Here is a 22,059-nt window from a genome sequence, read left to right as displayed (position 1 = left end):
TATCTCCCTTGACGGAATCCAACTAGTTTTTTCCAATTGAACACGCTAATTTGTTCATGGGATTTCGAATACAGCATAGCCGACTCAACTTCCTAATTGTACGACAAATGATTCTAACCTAACACGCACTTTTTGAATTGAAATCAAATCAACTTTAAGGGACAAATTTGTTCTATCCCATATACCAAAGAGATAGAAGATACCGTATTGAAAAGTATTTAGTATGGATTTATATCTCATGATTACTTCGTCGAAGCAATATCTGGACTAAGGTTAAAAGAGACTTAGTTAATCATGAAATAAATCATTCTAGATGGTGTATAAAAATGGTTTTAATTGAAATTACAAAAAGCGGAAAGAAGAAAGGGCTTGGAAGACAAATAAGCCAATATATTGAAAATGAAAAGAAAATGAATAAATGACAGAATACAAAGCTACTAACGCATTAAGGAAAAGAAAGAAGTAAATTGATTAATTCCAAAAACCAAGTGTGTTCTCAAGTGTTACCAACACTAGGTATTTATACATATTTCCCATGCTAAATTCAACATGTTTATCCTAAGATAACATCAACTAAAAATAAAAAATTAAATTTCAAATCTAAACTATAGAAAATTCAAACTATTTATAGGATATTGACAATATAAAAAATAATATGATCTTTATCCATCCAACCACTAAATCTTCAATCCTTCAATTTGGCCTTCCTCTTTGCTTTTTGTTTTAATTTAGCCATTTTTGTATGATTTTGAATTATGGCACCCTAATTTCGATATTGATAAGAAAAACCCAAGTTTAGTAGCATCTTATTCGATAATTAGCCAAAAATAAATACATTAAAACACAAAGTTATCTTACTATTAGAAACCTATCAAAAAAACTGTTACATAGAGAAAAAAATAGAAGGAACCAAACGGAGGGAAATACATGCATATGTCACGGGCCAAAGTGCAAAGCCCGTGACCATCGCACCAAATGCATCTAATGGAGGTCTATTGGTTAGATGAGGATCATTTGGCCCATAAGAACTGGCCCCATTCAGTAACTTGTTGGAGAAGCTTATCAGATTAAAGCCTGGATGACTCGATAATGACGATATGACAACATAAGACTATCTTGGTAAATTTGGCAACTAATCTCAGAAGATTGATAGGAATTATATCTTGTAAAGATTAGATTAGATTTTGATATGGCGTAATCTTGTAAATCCCTAAACTCAAGGGATAGACTAATCTCATTCGTCAGTCTAACTTGATCTTAATCGTCAGTTTTGGGGGAGCTCAACTATAAGTAGAGAGCATCCCCTCATTTGTAATCACTTCATTCCATTATTTCACTATTGTAATGACCTGAATAATTTATTTATGTTTCTGTAAATCCTGACACAAATGTGTATCAGCTTCAGTGACTAAGTGTTCTAGGTGTGTGTTTGAGGTATTGGGCTCAAGTCTCACATTTGCAAATTTTTTTTTGTGTCTTAACCTTACCCTGTTAGGTGGGTTTATGGAATATTATTGCTAAACTCATATCAGAATGATCCTGTTGGTTTAGGTGGTAAGGTGTTAGCTTGTTGGAGGTCTTGTGTTCGAATTTCCGCGTGAGTGTGGGTGATAATTTTTGGTGTCAGCCTTTGATAGTGGTTCAATGGTAGTATGATTTTGAGTTAGTTAGGTGGTTAAGGGATGTGGATGTAGTAAGATTTGATTGAATCTTCTACTTTATTTTTTTTTTGATTTTTTTCTCAAAAATTTCTCTCTATCCTAATTCTGACGCTATACTGTTCTTTCCTATAAAAAAATTCTTCTTTTCTTCTTTTCCCTTGTTCTATGAAAGTCTTCCTTTCACAATTGCGTAATTCAAATATCTGGTTGCTTTGCGCGTTTAGATAAGCGGAAGTGGTGAGTTTCTTCTTAGATTCGAGCTTTGGTTAAAGTTTATTTAAGTCAGTTTTGTTATTCATTAGCTTAATTTTGGGTTTGGTAGCAATGAATCACGAGGAACGTGGTTCTCCTCTTACAGAATTGTAGTCGAATTTGTTTGAAGAAAGCGGGTAAGTGTTGAACACTGGAACTTTATCATTTTCGATTTCATTGGTTCGGCTTAATTGAAGATTAATATTGATTTTGAGAGTTGTTATGTTAATTTTAGGTTCTGGTGGTCTCGAGAGTGTTTTTGCATCAAAACCATATCAATTGTGTACTCCTAACACGAAAGATCAAGCTTCGAAAAAAGCTAAGAGTGGAGTTTGTTGACACTACATAGGCGTATGACCGGCCGTGTGGTTGGCCGTGTGTGAGACATGACCGTGTGACTAACGAAGGTGTGGCCTTGCGCATGTAACAGTCGTGTGACGATGAGAGTGTGGCTGTGTAGGCCACACGAGTTGGGTCAGATTGGGCATGTGGGCACACACGGGTGTGTGGGTTTGGGGCCAAATCGTTTGGGCCACATAGGTAAGGCCATTCTGGGCGTGTGGGCCACACGGGTGTGTGGGTCACAAGGGCATGTGAGCCACACAGGCGCGTGGGCCTAAAATTTTGAAATTTTTCCTAGGGTCGCACGGGTCGTTTCGATCGACTGTGGACCTACTGTAGGGTCGGTATGGGCTAACCTAACCCTATATATGTGATCTAATACTCTGATAGTTTGATTTGAGTAGGAAACTGATATGTATGCCTGACTGTACTGTTAAGTATGTATTTATCTGTATACGAGCATATTAAGCATGTTTATTCTATTATGTTTGCATCTGTAATCTGTATCTGTGTTTGGGGTGTGATTTGCATATGTGGAGGAAGTGATCTGTACGTCGACCTTTTGCCTATTATCTAGTAGCTCGGCTGCATATTGTTTTGTTATGTGTCACATCGACACTATATGGTGTGTTGGATGGGTGGGTGTTTTTCACTCCACAAGCTGTTAAACACTGAGTTTATAAAAACTCACATATGTTTATCTATTTTGTTTAAGTAATCCACAGACTTAGGTGGGTCAGTGCGAATGAGACTCAGCGGTGACCACTTGACAGAGAATTGTTTTAAATTAGTATTATCAGTTTTATTTTAAAATCTAATTTTCTTGAGAGTTTGTAATTTTTGGGACTCTCTAAACTTTATGGTTTTAACTTTTGGATTTGGATTTGGATTTGCTTTCTTTTTCGCAATGTTGACAAAAACCCTTTACGGAAATAAATGGTTAACTTTAAAGAACAACTTATAACGATTTCAGTAATATATAAACGAATTTGTTTTATAAAGCTTAGACATATTATCAGATAACTACACATGGTTTCTTTTTCTAAGTATCGTCAATTTCAAAACCCTTTTTCATAACACTCCCAGACTCACTATAATGTCTAGGCTGGGTTAGGGGTGTTATAATTATTCTTTGTGAATAATAGAAAATTGAGAGCATTTCCTCAAACACCTCTCATGTGTTCTTTTTCGTGGCTTTTTATTGTTCTTTTTGGCTTCTTTTGGCTTCTTTTGGCATAAATTACTTCCCCTATACAAATTTGTACATTGGAGGAATTCTAAAAAAATCCTCACTTGTGGTAGTTAGGCTGACTTAGGCGAGTTTGACACGAATGGGACACCTAAAGCCACACGAAATGTGAGACGAAAGATCTAACCCTGTGACAAGTGGTATCTGAGCTATTGGTTGCGAAGGCACCATTGGGATATTGAAAGAAGAGTTCAAACAAAAGTGGGCCAAAAAATTAGCCCTTTTGACGGAGATGCTGCCAATTGTTGAGGAACACGTGGGTAAACTCGAGGAGTACATAGGGGATGCGAGAGAGTTACACATTGTGCTTGGTGAAAGCATAGATGACTTGAGAAAGCAGTCCAAGGACTTTGTGACCATGTGTTTCACTTTTAACATGGATAATGTGTAAGAGTTGCTAGATTCCTAAAGGAAGAAGCTAAAAGATGAATGGTGCTCTCGAGGCCATCGTAATGGTTTTGAAGGAGGAAACAATGTCCAAAATAAAGGCTTTGAACACAAGAATAGAAGAGCTCGAGGGAGAGTTAGCCTTATGTCAAGTAGCTGTGGGGAAAGGAGTGTCAAGTGTAGCACTCAATTGCGAGGATGTCTCGAAGCTGAAAGAGTTTGCGGGGACAAGGTCTGCATGCAATGTGGAAAATTTCTTGTGGAGGATGGAAAACTACTTCTGTGCCAAAGGCATCACGAATCGTGCGGTTAAGGGAAATATAGCTTCAATGTTTCTTATTGATATTGCGTTTTTATGGTGGCGAGGCAGGTCCACAGATAAAAAGAAAAATGAGATTGTAATGTGGCAAGAGTTCTAATGTGAGTTGAAAGGACAGTTTTACCTAGAATTTACCGAGAAAGAAACTCGAACAAATTTGCGATGGCTAATGCAGCGGGGCACAGTGGGGGAGTATGTTCGAGAGTTTAAGGAACTCATGCTCCAAGTTTCAAATGTGACCAAGAATAAGCATTGCTTGTCTTTAAAAATGGATTGAAGCTGTGGGTCAAACAAGAAGTGGAACGAAGAGATGTCCAAAAGCTGTTAGAAGCCATGACGGTAGCAGAGTCTATGGTCAAGCTTGGTCTAGGGAAAGAAAGCTTGGGTCTTCTAAGTCCAAAGAAAAGGGCGTATGTGAAAATGATCACAAGGAAGATGATGATGACAATGGCAACGGTGTTAATAGCGGTAATAGGAAACCACGAGTTGGGAAGAAGAAACCCAATAGAAAGATGGACAAGTTGAAATGCTTTCTTTGCGATGATTCATATATACTGAGGAAATGTCCGAAAAAATCCACACCTTTTAAGAAGGAGAAGCCAGTAGGAAAGGCCTTGAGACTTGATTTGAGCGTAAGGGGTGTCGAAGCCAAGAAGGCCAAAAGCAAAAAGAAGCCTGTGGAGTGCTTCTTGTGTTATGGTCTGCATAGGTTGTAGAAGTGAGAAGAAGCTTGTCATTGAAGGGGACAATGGATCAGATAAAAACCCTAAGAAGCTTGGTTCGAGCAAGGGAAAATTCGAAGCTAAGAGGCTAAAGATGAACGAAAAGAAGCGAGTAAAGTACTTCTTGTGTCATGGTCCGCATGAGTTGTAGAATTATCTAAAGCAATCCAAGTCAGTTGTTGTTAAAGAAAAGGAAACATCAGAGCTTGTTGAGTCATCAGAGGAGCTTCCACATGAAGAAGATGTGAGTTTTTCATCGAACTTAGGGGAAAAAGTTTTGATGAAAGCAGTAAAGTTGGGACCAATGTGACTCAATTCGCGTAAAGCGAAAAAGTTGGCCGGTTCGTCGGTGAGGCTTTCATCCATGGAAGATGTGAGTTGGGCATCAAATTTAGAGGAAGAAATTGGGATGCAAACTTTGAAGCTAAGATCAATGAGGCTCATTTCTGTTGACACAAGATGAGCTACCACCTATGAGAGAAGTGGGGTGTGCATTAAGCTTTAGGAAAGTGGTGATGCAAGTTGGATAGTTGACTCGAGTAAATTCGATAAGGAAGGTATATTCTAAACACTCTGATAGTGCTTTTCATTTTAACTTGTTGACTTCGCAAGAACGTAGAGGCCCTTTCGAAGTTCTTAAGCAAAGAAGCCGAGGGACTATAGGCAATTCGAAGCCAATTATTGTGAATCAAGAGGATTCTGTTTGAAGCGAGTTAGAATGCAGGCAAGAGAGGTACATAACTTCTTACCATCGAGATGTACAAACGACTGGGACGATTCGAGGAAAAAGTTTTGAAGAAAGGGAAAAGCTAAAACATCAAAACGAGATCGAAGTGAATCAAGTCAGTGCCATTCTAAAGGCGCAACGAGGGCATTGGGAGAATGGGTGGGGGAGAATAAGTGGAGGTCTATTAGTTAGATGGGGATCATTTGGCCCACAAGAACTGACCTAATTCAGTAAGCTATTGGAGAGCCTATCAGATTGAAGCCTGGATGGCCCGATAATGAAGATATGGCAACATAAGGCTATCTTGGTAAATTTGGCAACTAATCTCAGAGTATTGAAAGAAATCATATCTTGTAAAGATTAGATTAGATTTGATATGGTGTAATCTTGTAAATCCCTAAAATCAAGGGATAGGCTAATCTTGTCCATCGATGTAACTTGATTTTGACTGTCGGTTTTGGGGGAGCTAAACTATAAATAGAGAGTGCCCCCTCATTTGTAATTACTTCATTCCATTGTTTCATTATTCGTTGTGAATAAAGAATATTGAGAGCATTTACTCAAACACCTCTCATGTGTTCTTTTCTATGGCTTTCTGTTGTTCTTTTGTGGTTCTTTTTTGGCATAAATTGCTTCTGCTATACAAATTGGTACCTTGGAGGAATTCTAAAAGAATCCTCACTTGTGGTGATTAGGCTGACTTAGGCGAGTTTGACACGAACGGATCGCCTAAGGCCGCACGGATTGCCAGATAAAAGATCTAGCCCCGTGACACATGCACATACTGTCAAAGTAATTTAAAGGGTAAGACTATCTTTTTACCCTGTTTGGACTTTTTATGGATAATAAATTCTGGACATGAAACAACACTCTAATTCTTAATAGTTTAATGGAGAACTTTTCTCTCATTTAAAGAACATTTAAAAGGGAAGAAGACACAAAGATGAGACAAAAAAAAAAAGGGTTGACGTTTCATCGACTTCCACCATGCATGTCTTGAAGTTCTCTTATTTATTCTACTATTATCTTTTCCACATCTCATCTAAGAGAATGCATGAGTAACTTTTCTGAAATGAAACAAGAAAAAGTTTTTTTTGTAATTATTTATATCTATTTTATGTTTTTATTTATATGCATAAATAAGATTTTTATATAATTTTATTTTTATGTATTCTTTTATATTTTAAAATTTTATATATTTATAATTTTCTATATAATTTTAAAATTCTCTAATTTTCTAAAACAAAATTTGATTTTTTATAATTTTATACAAAATTTGGTCCAAATTGATAGAAAGTATAAAAGTTGAAGACTAAATTTAAAAGGGTTACATGAGCGTTATGTTAGTCACTTAATGATTAGCGCCAAATTGATAGAAAGTATAAAAGTTGAGGTCTAAATTTAGAAAAGGATTGTATCATCATTATATTAGTCACTTAATAATTAGGGCTAAATTGATAGAAAGTATAAAAGTTGAGGACTAAATTAAAAAGGGTTGCATCATCGTTATGGTAGTCACTTAAGGATTTGGGCGATAAAAAGTATAAAAGTTTGAGTATTAAATTTGTTTTAATACTAATTAAAAACTGTTGTGTTAACAAAAGAAAATAAATATTGGTGACTAAATTGTAATTTCCTTTAGTTGAATAAACAAAAACAAATTACGCATAGCTAAATGATTACAGGCGTAATTTATCCTAAATAAAAATATATATTTTAATGAGAAAATATTCAAACCCTTAACATTTAATAAAACATTCACTTACCCTAAAATTTGATGAAAACGCATTAACCCCTTAAGGTTTATTTATTAAATAAATTTTAAATAAAATTATATTTTTCCATTTATTAAGTACTTATTAATCTATTTATTTTAGTTATCTTTAATTTTTATATTCAATAATTTTCAATTAAAATATTAAATATTCAATTGATTATAAAAATATTTTAATTATTATTAAATTAGGTAATAAATTGCATTATATTCTTCAATATAATAATATGTTATGTATTTTTTAGATTACAAATACAATCATATTACAATTACAAATATATATATATAAATCTAAATAACTTTAGTCAAAATTAAAACATGATCACACTCATAATACATTTAAAAGTAGAGTAGAATAACATCAACCAAATAACTTAGGGATCTTAAAGTTCTTATGTTGCTGCTGAGGTTATTTTCTTGTCTTATATTTTACTTATTTTTCCTTTTAATTTTTTTTCACATACATGTTAACTATTTAGTTTATAATTTAATTGATTTTTTTCCTTTAGATATTTACTTAAATATTTTAATCAATTTCTTTTTAGTAGAATCTTTTAAATAATGGTAATTAATGGGTTTTATATAAATAATTTAATAAATTATCTCATGATTAATATATAACTAAATTAAGTATAAATTTGGAACATTTAATATTAATTTAGGTCAAATATATTTTATGCTATAGCATTTAGATATATTAAATTTAAAAAAATAAAGAGTAGAAGATGATAAGAGGTATAATTGCTTTCCATTTTAAATTTATTTATTTTTTAAAAAAATGTAAGTGATTATTGTTGAAACCAGAGGAATAAGTGTATTTTAGCTAAATTCAAACATTTACTCGTTTTTCATTTATATTAACTAAGCTTAACCCAAATATCCTATCAAACAAACACATGAATTTCTATTCTTCATGTTCAATTGATATATCAACGTGGAATAAGGAAAATAAATAATAAAAGATTACAATAAATTTCCACATTTAATTTTACTTCTCAAATGCCATAACATTGTATATAATTTTATAAGCAAATAACCCACTAGCTATTAACATAAAACCAAATGCTGGAATTTTTCCATTTGCATATAAACATTCAACAGCAGAAATAAATTTATTTTTCATATCTTCTTTTAAAATCTTTTTAAATTCTAATTTGGGCATCAGAATTTCAAGTTTATTCGACTCAACTTTCTTGGGTAATTCAATATTGAGTTTTCCATTCCCAAATAATGCACGAATTTGCTCTAAATTGTAAATATCATTTGGGATTTCGATTCTTTTATGAAGAGATCTTGGATCTTCCGCCATGATTGATATCATATATTTGCCTTCAATTTGTTTAAGTGCTACTTTCACATCATCAATATTGAAACCTATTCATTCATAAAATTATATAACAATAATAAATAATACATTCACATGTGTTTTACGTATAAATATAACATTAAATAATTCAAAAAAAAAATTTGAAAAAGAGAGATGTAAAACACAATACCATGAAGCTCGATATCGATTGCATCATAACCTTTTTCTCTTTTCCACTGGCAATAGGGTTCAACATAATCTTGCTCCATGAAAACTGGCAATTTGTGGATTAATTATGCAAATAATGAAGGATGTGCTAAGTTTATATAGAGGAATGAAGTCATTGAAAGTGGTATAAAATGTTTCTTGTGGGTTGTCTGCTAGAAAAGAATCACATTCTAGATTCTTGTGGTTGTTTTAGTTATATTCACAACATTGCCTTTACGTCTCAACTTCATTTATTCCTTAACATTGGTACAAGAATGGTTAAACAAATGGAGTTTGGATTAGTTATAAATTTGGAGTGTTCTCAAACAGCCACAACTTAGTAACAAAATTTCCGATAACAAAAATTATACAATCTTCTCATCATCATTGTCTAACATTAACAAAAACTGAAATTACACTTCAATACAATTAATTCATACCACTTTGTTTTTTAAAATCTTCAACATTTATAACCATTTTGTATTCACAAATCCAATCAAATTTCTTTTTCATCTCATTACTACACAATTACCACATTCATGTCCCCATTTATTGTGTACTTAAAAATAAAAGATAAAATCCTAAAATTTAAGAAAATTTCTAAATTAAATAAAAAATTAACATTTATTTTATTTTTGAAATTATAAAATTATAAATTTTGCTAAAACATTAAGATATCCGATTCAAATGAATATGGACAACCGTTTATTTAGGTTCATTAAGCATACAAAATAAAATAAATAGATTTCCTAATTTCTATCTTTTAATTAAAAAAGCATAATATTTTATGACACATGTCGACATTCTATTAGCTGATAGCCAAAAATATAATGGTGCTAATAAGTACCAACTTGCTTACAGTTTCTAAGTTTAGTTACTAGTTAGGTCCTATAAAAGTTGAAATACCAAAGTAGATACAAATTTATAAGTTCAGTTTCACCCTTTTAAAATTTACCTATTTCATAATTTTAATCTTATTAATATAATGTTTTATATTATTTAAATGGTTAATATACTATTTGCCCCCCAAAGTTGTTCCCAATTATCACTTTTGTCACACCTCAAAAATTGAGTTAGAAGAATTGGGTTTGTGAAAACCGAGAGTGGTCACGTCCCGATTTATAAGGTTATTATTATGCGTTTGTTAAATAAGAAATAGACTGTAACATCCCGATTTTGAGCCTAGTCAGAACAGTGGTTTCGGGACCACAAATCCGACAAAGAAAATTTTATTTTTATTATTTTTTATGGTCTACAATTTCATGGAATAATTTTGTGAAAATTTCGTTCGAAAATTTTGACGTTTGGGCACTCAATTTAGTCAAAAGGACTAAATTGTAAAAGGTTGCAAAATGTGTGTTCTAGTTCACAAAGGTACTAAGTACTTGAGTAATGGCTTTTTAAATTGGAGATCCTTAAATGAAAATAGCCCATTTTGTAATTAGCGGTCAAAAATGGACATGGCATGGTATGTTTTTATTTATTTTTCATTAAGGGTATTTTAGTAATTTGGCAAATAAAGCCAAAATAACTAAGAAAAGATGTCATCTTCTTCATTTTTCTCATGCCATAACCGTATATGGATATGGAAGACATGGCTAGGGTTTATAAAACTTCCAAGCTTGATTTTAAGTCCATCTTTGCCCCGTTTTTAATGTTCTTTACATTTTTAAAATCCTCGTAGCTCGATTTACCAATTTCTACTATTAATTTGAGCTAGGGTTCATGTTTAAAAATTGACCCATATGTGACATGCATGCATTTTGATTCTAATGGTAGAAAATGAGTGTTGGGGTGTTAGATAAACAACTTTCGCTAAGCGATTTTACGTAAACGAGTAAAACGAAATAATCGGTAAAAATACCTAATGTTCATAAGTACATGTTAGAGTGAGAATTTGATGTTGTTATAGAAGGGAAAAATGATCAGTATGTTATAAAACATAAGAAAATAGGATGAAGTTTAATTTCTGGACCTTGGGGAAAAGTGCAAATATGCAAAAGTTTAGGGGTCAAAATGCAAATTTGTAAAAATATGATTTATGGACCCATTTGAATAATGTGAATAATAAATGAGCTATATTTTTAATATTAGATCAAGGAAATCGAGATTCAGGCTAAAATCGAGAAAATACCAAGTAGTGGACTTAAATGGTAAAAATGGCCATTTTCGTATACGAGGTAAGTTCATATGATTTTTAATAATGCAATGTGTATTTTAATGTTATTGCTTTGATAGTATATGAGATGTAAATCTATATACAAATAAATGTATTTGAAATGGTCTATTTATGCTATTTGCCATTGAACTATGATGAATGATTATATGAGTTGAGAAAAATGAGACATCCGAGAAAGTATCGACAAAGTTCTGACGTCTGAAAAGCCCCGTATGAACCTTAGGATACATATGTCATGACATTGGATATCCGATATGTGATATCGTGTAAGACCACGTCTAGGACGTTGGCATCGACTTTTGTTTTACGTGTAAGACCCTGTCTAGGACAGTGGCATCGATGTTTGATTACATGTCTAGGATAGTAGTAGTCTAACTAGAGGCTCAATAATATATTAAATTAAAGCTCAATGAGTCTAGTTTCACATAAAGGAAACGGTGTAAGCAAAAGAATTTTTTATTATGAGATATTTGAGTTCTTGTGAGAAAGAGTCGGAGTGATTCCAGACTCCCCTGTCTTATCTTTAGAAAATCACTAAAAATTGTACAAAAATAATTGTGAGTTATAATTTATATGATTAAAATACTTATTGAGTTTTTTTTTTATAAATAGACGGGAGTATTATCTGAGTTCTTTTTTATGAGATAAATAATTTTTAGTGAAGATAGGTCAGAACTATTGGATAGCGAAATAGGGGAAATTTAATGAATAAACTGTACTAATTGGCTAAACTAAAAATTATGAAAATTTTATGATAAGAATATATGTGAGTCTAGTTTCTGAAAAAATTAAAAACTCTTAATTTGGAATTCTGTAGCTCAAGTTATAAATAAATTACCGACTATGACTCGAGTAGACAGTTTGACCAGAATATGAATAAAAGTGTAATTATAGTTGTTTTAACTAAGGAAGCATATTGGTAAATTGCTTATTAATTTCATATGGACTTACTAAGCTTAAAGCTTACCCCCTTTTACTTTTCTTTTAGTATTGGCAGGTCAGCTCAGGGTTGGAGATTGTCGGAGGCAGTATCACACTACCAGAACGTTGATGTGAAGCGTCGATAAACTTCAAGTGTTTTCAAGTAAGTGGCATGTATAGAGATTTAGTCTGTATGATAGTTGTTAGTACGATTTGGCCAGACGTATTGGCTTATTATGGTTAAATCGTATATAGCCATGTGATATGGTTTATATTCGATTATTGGGTTGTAAGTCTAATTGATAAAACGTGCTTGATCCATTGCTTTATGATATGCGCGTGGTGATGTCTTGATATGGTCGAATGATGATATGTCATGCTTATGTGGTGGATAGATTATGATCAATAGATGTTCTTAATGTAAAGGCATAAGGTAAGAATAAGTAATACCGTTGTTAAACATGAAATTGGTATGGAACATCTTAGTCAAGCACGTTATTCTATGTATGTGAATTGATGGTATGTCTAGGCTTGGTATAAAATGAGAATAATATCTGATATGTTTAGTTCTGGTCAATGTAAGAATGTGTTTTACATGCATGATGGTAGGAAAAATGATATATTTGTATCAAAATAGAGGATGTTGAATGTTATTTAAATCATGTGGGTGCATGTAGGGTGACAAAAAAGCTTGGAAAACAACCTAAGAGTTAATTACACGGGCTGAGACACGATAGTGTGTCTCAACCGTGTAAGGGACACGGCCTGAAGACACGGACGTGTAGCCTGGCCGTATGGTTCAATTTGTGTGCTGACGTCATAAACAGAGAGTTACACGACCTGAGGACACGGGCGTGTCAAAGGCACACGGGTGTGACTCTGTTTTATGGTAAAATTTCTATGTTTTCCCAAAACTTTCCAAAGTTCTCGATTTAGTCCTGAAACCTTTCTAAAGTATGTTTTGGGCTTCGTAGACCCAAATAAGGGACCATGTGCATGTGAATGAATGTTTTGAAATAAAAATGAAATTTTATAGCCTGTATTTTAGTTGGATGTTTGTATGTTTTTTCGGTAATGCCTCGTACCCTATCCCGGTCTCAAGTACAAGTAAGGGGTGTTACATAGACTTCATGCCTAATAATTAAGTGTTAACCTCCCTTCCTCCCATTTTATTATTTTCGGCAAACTAAGTTAAACTCACACCCTGAAATAAATATATACAATTAAGTGTCTAAAATTAATAAAAAAATAAGACATAAATTGAATGGTTAGGTGTTAGTGCCTCCTCTTTAGAAGCCAAGGTTCAAGTCCCCTTCCTCTCATTTCTTTTAATATTGGAAAAAGCCTTGTTTAAATGCCCAAATTGCTGCCCCAAAATTTATATGTAGTTAGGTGTTTAGATTAAGTAAGAAATTACTCCTAGAAGTCCCAGGTTCGAACCCCTCCTTTCCCTTTTAATTTTATGATTTTGGCAAATACATCCCCAAAAATATACAACTAAGTTTCTAAAATAAGCAAGAAATAAGGCATAGGCTGAATGCTTAGGCGTTAGTGCATCCTCCTTAGAAGCCAAGGTTCAAGTCCTCATTTACCTTTTATTTTGGGAATTAGGCAAGTCTTCTGAAAATTAAAATATGTACAATTAAGTCTCTAAATTAAGCAAGAATGAACTATAAGCTTAATGGTTCAAACGCTAAAGCTCCTCTAGACCCAAGTTTGAGTCTCTCTTTTCCTTTATTTTGGGATTTCAACAATTTTTGGGTAAAATTGCATGTGTCACCCCTAAGGTATACAAACCCTAAGAGTTTAACTAATTCTTTCCTAATTAGAATTTATGTCTTGTTCTTCCTCAAAATCCCAATAGAATTAGAATTTTGCTATCTTTTTCTCTTCTTTTCCTAATTAAATTTTCATATCAACCATTTTCAAATCCTAATAGAATTTGCTCTCTATTTCTATTTCTTCTCTTTTTATATTCTTTTTCCATTCTTTACACCATATTTTCATCCTAATTATTAATAATTATTTTGTTTTCTCGAATCAAATTATCCTCCTTTCAATCATTATTTCTATCAGTTTTGTAATTGCCGGCAAAGTATCCCTACTTTTGCTAAGAATCGGTAAGAACTTCTCGTTTTTGATGTTTAGATCCTGAATTTTCATAACATTTTTATCCGACGCTAACTTTACGTTCTATAACCCAATCTTTTTCGATTCTTGTTGGATATTTAGATAATCTTCTTGAATCTTGAAATCCACCATTAATTTATGTGTAAATTTCATTTGAATGACCAAATTTAGGCGAATCAAACCAGAACTGAGCGTGAGGAACATCAATTAGGCCCCTGACGAAAGGTGTGTGTTCTTCTCCAAGTGAATAAGGGCAAACCATATCTAGAATTAGGGCCATACGGTCTCCGGAACAAACATGTGGACCACACGACCATATGCCCTGCAAACCCTAGTTTAGTTTCTGAACCACACAACACCAACCCTTCCATATGGCCTATCACACGGTTGTGTCTCTCCTGTATGTTAATTTTTTTCATTTTCCCCACGGCCACAATCTGTTACACAGCCTGGTCACACAGCCGTGTAACCTTTCCACGGGCTTATAGTATCTCACACGGCCTGGCAACATGGTCATGTGACCTTTGTTTTACAATTTTGCCCAGAAATTTATGTTATTTTTAGTTTAGTCCTTGTATATTCCCTGAATTATTTTTAAAGTTTTATTCACTCAATTAAGTACATATTATTGTGTTCTGTGATTTAATGCCTAAAGTGTTATTTTTATATCGTATGATATGTGAATATTACATGTCTTCTGTCAAAGTGAAACTAACAAACTGTTAGTGATAATATTGTTACCGCCCTACTATTGGAAAATGTGCCCATAAATTATTTTCTATTTATTTGAACAATGAATAAATAAATAAAATTAATTCCACATTTCACCATTATGTCTTTTGTATTTATGTTTTTTATATTTTGCATGCATAGCGAAATTGTTACAAGCAAATATTAGCTCATTGATTGTCTAAAGTTTAAACTGAAGATAAGAAGCATTGTAAAGAACATTTACATTGTGAGAAAGATGATTACTTCAGTAGATAATCTAAATGAGTCCGTAATCCCGTAAAAGAATCAAAGTGAGCATTTTATTCAAATACTAAGAAGGATTATTATGTCATTTACATTTCCAGTTGGGGAGATGGCTAGTCTTGGCTATCGGAGTAGTTGACTACACAAGTAAAGACATAAATGTATTCATTGGTAAAATGATACATTGGACTGGACCCAAGATGAATTAATTCTGAATCCATTTGTGAATTAATTCACTTGTGACGTTCATGGTGTGATTTACCTAAATCTTGAGTTAGTCATTGACCATGAGTATGCAACTCATATGCTTTGATATAAGTGAAGGCTTATGCTCTAAAGACGATCGAGCCCATAGTCTGTATGTTGGGTACATGACTTATGTATGACATGGCTTTACTAACAACAATGGAATTCATAGCTCAATTAAAGAGTTAATGATATCCTTTCATTGGCATTACGTGGATTAATAAATATAGAACGTGGCTATGGGTTCCTTGTTCTCGAACGAGTAATTTATGATAGTCATTTGTTTACAGTGATCATATTAATCATTAAGAAGACACAATGCTGGCAATAAGATAAAATAGGATTGTATTGAGTGAATGAATTTAACTCAAAAGAATCAAGGATATCATATGAGCATAACACATACATGATGAGGTCATTGCACAAAGCAGTTGGGTGAATTGCTTTCGTAAAGAGTATACATTAAGGAGTTTACAATCATGATACTTCTTGTGAATTATCAGAATGATTAAGTAATTGTAAATTATCGAAATGAAACTTTTGGACATAATTGCAATCACTAGAGCCTAATTGTATATGTCTGATTGGTCCTTCTACTAGCTCAACAAAAGCTCAATCAGACTGCATTTGAATCAGAAGAAAGTTCTACGACTTTGAGAATAATTTAATTGAGTTGATTTATTCGATGTGGAATTAATTAGGTGGTCTTAAGAATTGTTCAACTAGAGAATTTGATTAAAGAATTTTCTTGAAAAAATTAATTTGGAAAATCTAAGTGATTTTTGGAAAAATTAATTTTGATCAAGTAAAATTAAATTAATCAAATCAATTAAAATTAACATGATATTTTTAGAAGTTAATTTTTAAGTCAGACCTGAGATCGTAAATTGGACTGAAGAGCCCAAAATGGAGAAGACCCAAAAACTTGTCGAACTAGGCTCGGTATGTAAAACTAGACCAACAGTCCAACCAGTGGCTAGACCTAACCGGTCGAGTCATCATTGACTCGAACCAAACAGGCTTAGGGTGCCGTAAGGGTGTTGCACCTGCATCACCAGATACGGTGATGCAACAATTTTACCAATGACAACTTTTTCTACTCTATGGATTCCTTCCCCTTTCTACTAGAGCCTTCTCCTGCTTCCTTAGCTAAACACATTCAAAGCGAATTTTACCAAACAGAAATAGCCAAAACAACAATCAAGTCCTTAACAAAAATTGAGAAATCTACCAACTAATGCAACATGCAATGATTGCAAAGGAGATTCCTCCCCTCACCAATATTTTTTGTTAAGACCTATATAAATGATTCCTAAAATTTTATTGAAATTACAGTCAAAGGAGGACCAAAAAAAGTTACCAGTAATTGCTCAAAAAGTAACAACTTCTAAGCAAGCTGAAATCACCATTTCCTCCCACAAGCAGCTGGAGTTATATAATCTCCAATTTCTTAACGAATGAACAAAGGAAAGCCATAAAAAAGGAAAATGAAATTAAAATCTTCTCCCTTTTTTTCTCTCACCGACCCCATTTATCTTCTTAGAATAATTTAAGATTAATAATAATTTAACCAGTCAATGCCCTTGGCCAGCCACCAATAGCAACACATGTACACATAATTCCACTACCCACAAACTATTCCTAAGGCCAACAAGTTCCATGCACAATGACACATTCCCTTCCCTAATATATGCCGTAGTACATGTCATACACACCGCGGGGTGTCAAGGTAACAGATGAACTCGCGAAGCGACAAACTTTCTAACTGACGAGTTCACAAATTACCAAGCTTGCAAGGCAGTAGAGACAACTTGCCAAATACGAGGTGGAGGTTTGCGAGATGGCAAGACAACAACAAAGTATCTTGCGAGGGGATGCTCAAAGTTAAAACTAGTCTAATTTTCGCGAACTAAACGTGCTCACACAAGTTCCTTACCATTCCCACTTGGTCAACATTCCACAATACAGTTCTAGAAATTTGGGGTGTGATATGCTCATTTCCACTTCGTTAATAGCAAAATCCGCAATAAAATATATTGGAAACAAATAGAAAGAATACAAAAATCAAATTTTGGGTTATTGATGATCGTTGAATTCATTTTATGGATGTGGATGGGAATATATAGAAGTCAATCTAATAAACCATACATAATCATTCCACTAAACCACATACACCATCGCATATCAGTTTAGTAAAGCATCTATATACCCTTGCACATTATGGTACTCAATTATGCATAAGCAAATCTATTTAACCATGTATCCTTATTGCCATAAACAATAAACACTAAGTTCCACAACTTGTAAACAAGTATACTAAGAATTATTACTAACTCCAAACTTATCATTACTACACCTATTAGCTTTCACTATTACTATGTTCTTCAAACATTTTTTAACAAATTAATCTCATGTTATTCTAAACACGTGCCTACAAAAACTTATTCAAAATACCCTAATTATGTAAGTTAATTCATATATTTAAGACAACTTTATGCATAAAATTTCACGTTCACAATAATGTTTTAACCTTATTTCATCCGTCAATCATACACAAGTCACTTTCAATCATAAAACCCTAAACCCACTTACTACCAATACTACATAGTCTAACATAACTCTATCATTTAATCTCCTTGGTAACAAAACAAGTTCCTTATAATATGATCTTTAAACTAAAAAACACTACATCTCTTTCGAAACTTTCAAGCCATAAATAAAACCATCAGTAAAAGTATAAAACATAGCATGTTGGACTTCAATTACTTCGCACGAATTTGATGAATACTTTTTCCATGAACAACTATGGCCAATCCCAGTTTCGTCTCCACCTTTTCCTTTGACCCTCTGGAAAGCCTTTACTACTTCACTCTCGCTATCAAATGGCTTTTGCAAGCTTCTCTTAACTCATATAACTTGAGGAGTACAATCTTGTCAAGATCAGTACACTCTGAGTTTCTTCCCACAAAACATAAAATAAAACTTCTCCATCTTCGTCTTTTATTTTTTTACTTTCTCTTCAATAATAATAGGATGGGGAAATAGTATTGAAATATTAACATGATTTTGAAATGAAAAAAAAAATAATACAATGAAGAAATACTGAGAATTTTCCTGAATGAATAAGATTGAAATGCTGAACTTTTTATCAAGTTTTACTAGGCTTCAAATGTTAAATTGGTGTTAAAAGATTAAAAAAAAACGTTGGCCAATAATAAGGGTATTGCTTTTATTGGGAACTAATTAACATTAATTATGAATTTAAAGTGATATATACATATATTTATAAGGGAGGGGAAGGGGTAATCCGGCTAAATAGAGAAAAGGATGTAAAATTGTCGGCTAGAGAGAATAAATTTTGAAAATTGAAGTTAGAGAGATGTCAAATTTTAAAAGTTGCTAACACTAACCTTTTTGTCTAAACGTTGACTTTTTAAGTGCCCAAAACCCAATTATGAACGTTATGGATAAATTTTGTCGAAACCTAAATCGTTTTCCTAAGAATTAAACCAATATGACATGGATCCTTCCCTCATTTCTTGTTAAGAGCTTTACTAACAAGTTGTTTACAAGGAATAGAAAACTTAAAAAGGATTGATAGTGTCAAAATATAGCTACTTTTGTTTTCTCTATACAAATCTTAGCTTATCATCATGTCTTCACTATCACATTTTCTGGTTTTCTGTCAAATTTGGATAATGATGACAAATAAGATGATTCACCACCATTAAATGCAATGTCCAGTATTTATATATATTATTTTTAGAATTTTATAATTATATACTTTTAGAAGGCTATTTTACTTAAATAATACAAAAAATAAAATTAATAACTGAAATGATATATCCATTAGATTATTTATAAAATGGTATGGTTTTACAGATGCCGACTATCAAATTGGCGACACTAGACTGAAATGTAATGATTTAAAGTATTCAGGGACCTAATATGTAAATTTTCCATTTGAGTGGCTGTTGAAAAAAAAAATGTAAAAGGTGTCGCCTGACAGTGTGGAGACACCAAACCTTAAATATGGCTAATTGCCTTGTAAGCCCTCGTTATTTATTATTTTATTTTTATTCCCCTTCAGCTCACTGTATTGTGTTCAAACAAGCCCTTAACCTATTTTGTAGTTAAATAAGCCCTTAACTTATGATTTTTACTCATAAAAGCCCTTTATTTTAATATTAAAGTAAATATATTTTTATTGATGCAATAAAAATATATACACTTTAACATCAACATAAAATCTAAAAAGGTAATAAAAATTTCAAAATAGTAGTTGAGAATATCATGTATATAAACACTTTCAACAAAATTTTAAAATTTTATTTTTATTTAATAAACTATTCTCATCAAATTCACATCAACATAAAATAAAAATTAGTTTATATTTTTAAATAGCTTTACTTTGGGTAAAATATATTTTAATATTAAAATAAATGGATTTTACGAGTAAAAATCATAAGTTAAGGGCTTATTTAACTACAAAAATAAGTTAAGGACTTGTTTAAACACAATATAATGAGTTGAAGGGGAATAAAAAATAATAATAAATAATGAGGGCTTCAAGGTAATTAGCCATATTTAAGGTTTGGTACCGCCACAATGTCAGGCAACACCTTTTCACTTTTCACTTTTTGTTCCAACAGCCACTCAAAATGAAAAAATTGCATATCAGGTCCCTGAATACTTTAGATCATTACATTTCAGTTCGGTGCCGCCAATTTGACAACGGCACCAGTAAAACCATACCATTTTGGTAAATAATCTAATGGGCATACCATTTCAGTTATTAATTTTATTTTTGTATTATTTTGGTAAAAATCCTTTTAGAATTTTCTAATTTTTAAAATAATTTTATTTTTTAATAATTTTATAGACTCAAAGCTAATTTGATAAAAAATTATTAAATTTTAGGATTAAATTTGTTATTATATCATTTAAAAATTTTAATGTTGTTGTTTCGCTAGCTACTTAACAATCGGTGATTAAAAATAATTTGAAAATGTTTGAAAATGTTTGTGTAATTTCATTTAGTTGAATAATCAAAACAAAAATATATACACAATTAGGTGATTATAGGTGTAATTTATCTTATTATTATTATTATCATTGGTTTGTTCGGGCGGTTGGTGTGAAGGAAAAAAAATGGAAACACAATGAATAAACTCAAATAAGTAGGTTTTTTTAATAAATAACCTAAAAAATAAAAATTTTTTATGAAAATGACTTTAGTACTAGATTATTTAGAAAAAATGACCTAGTTTTTACAATGTCAAAGGATGCCTCCATTTCCCATGGTGGTACCACTCCAAAAATTGACTTAATCATTGCTTCATAATTTCAGAAATAATAGGATGAAAAAAATCATTTTTTCAGTGCCGCCACTTTTGAAGGAGACACCCGTATAAATTTTTCATATTTTCCCCTGTATTTTTGGAGTTAATAAAAAAATATATATTTTTTTTATTTCTGGTGTTGCCTCCTTTAATGGAGGCATCAAATTGGATTAAAAAACAATTTGTACCGTCTTCTTCTATGGAGTGATCAATATCTGTAAAAAAAAAAATTTCTCTCTAATGACTACTTGAGATGTGGTAGCACGAGTATTATTTTTAGAATTTTTTGGTGTCGCCACTTCACATGGTGTTTCTACTATACATGTGGCAGCACCAATATTTTATTTTTTTGAATTTTTTTGTCTCGTCACTTCATGTGGTGTCACCAAAAACGGAAAAAAAATTTCCCCTAGTCCCTACTACAGATGTGGCAGCACCAATGTATTTTTTTGAATTTTTTTCCCATCACTTCATTGAAAGTAGTCATCAGAGAGTTTTTTTTTTTTTACATATATTGAACACTTCATGGAAGAAGGCGCCACCAGGAAAAAAAATTTAATCCAATTTGGTGCCTCAACTAAAAGAGGCGGCACTAGAAGTAATAAAAATATATATTTTTGCGATTAACTCTGAAAATACACGGAGAATACGAAAAAATTATATAGGTGCTACCTTGGAAAGTGGCAGCACAAAAAAAAGATATTTTTTTCATCTTATTATTTCTATAATTATAAAGCAATGATTGTCACTTTTTGGGGTGATGCCGCCGTGAAAAGTAGAGGCACCATTTGACACTGTAGAAACTAGGTCATTTTTCTAAATAATCTAGTACTAAAGTCATTTTCATAGTTTTTTTTTTAATTTTTTGGGGTATTTATCTAAAAACCCCAAATAAGCGAATCTAACCTTCATCAAAATAATCTAACTGAACTGAATGAATAACATGAGGTCGCTTTTTTGGTTATTATTTGATCACCTTTAATGTGAAGATTATATAACAGAATCAAATAATCAAGGCTGTAAAACCAAACCAGATTAACTAATGGGTAAATTATAACAATAGTCACTCAACTTTGATGCAGCTGACAAAATAATCACTCAAATTTCAATTTAGTGACTCAACTTTCAAAAAATAAATAATCAGTCCTTTAACCATTTTTGGTTATAGACATAACAAAAAAGTGACATGGAATTTAACGGAGTCCTTGCTATCACTAACTGCCCAGCTAAAGGGTTAATATTAGTTTAAACAACCCCATTTAAGAGTTTACGGCTTAGGCAATAGAAGAAGAAGAAGAAAAGAAGAAGAATTGAAGAAAT

The 22,059-nt window shown here is 32.2% G+C and overlaps 1 protein-coding gene across 1 annotated transcript; it reads right to left on the bottom strand.

The window, feature by feature from the left end:
* Positions 1–8,334: 8,334 nt before the first annotated feature.
* On the bottom strand, positions 8,335–9,040 carry LOC108463614 (uncharacterized). Its single transcript, XM_017763534.2, has 2 exons — positions 8,930–9,040; positions 8,335–8,807 (listed from the first exon to the last, which is right to left on the bottom strand). The coding sequence occupies exons 1-2, from the start codon at positions 9,006–9,008 to the stop codon at positions 8,422–8,424; spliced, it is 465 nt and encodes a 154-aa protein (XP_017619023.2). The 5' UTR covers positions 9,009–9,040; the 3' UTR covers positions 8,335–8,421.
* Between the last annotated feature and the right edge of the window lie 13,019 nt (positions 9,041–22,059).

This window comes from Gossypium arboreum, chromosome 13, assembly GCF_025698485.1.
Source record: "Gossypium arboreum isolate Shixiya-1 chromosome 13, ASM2569848v2, whole genome shotgun sequence".
Lineage (NCBI taxonomy): Eukaryota > Viridiplantae > Streptophyta > Magnoliopsida > Malvales > Malvaceae > Gossypium > Gossypium arboreum.
The sequence above is the reverse complement of the archived record's forward strand: the minus strand, read 5'-3'. Positions and strand labels throughout refer to the sequence as shown.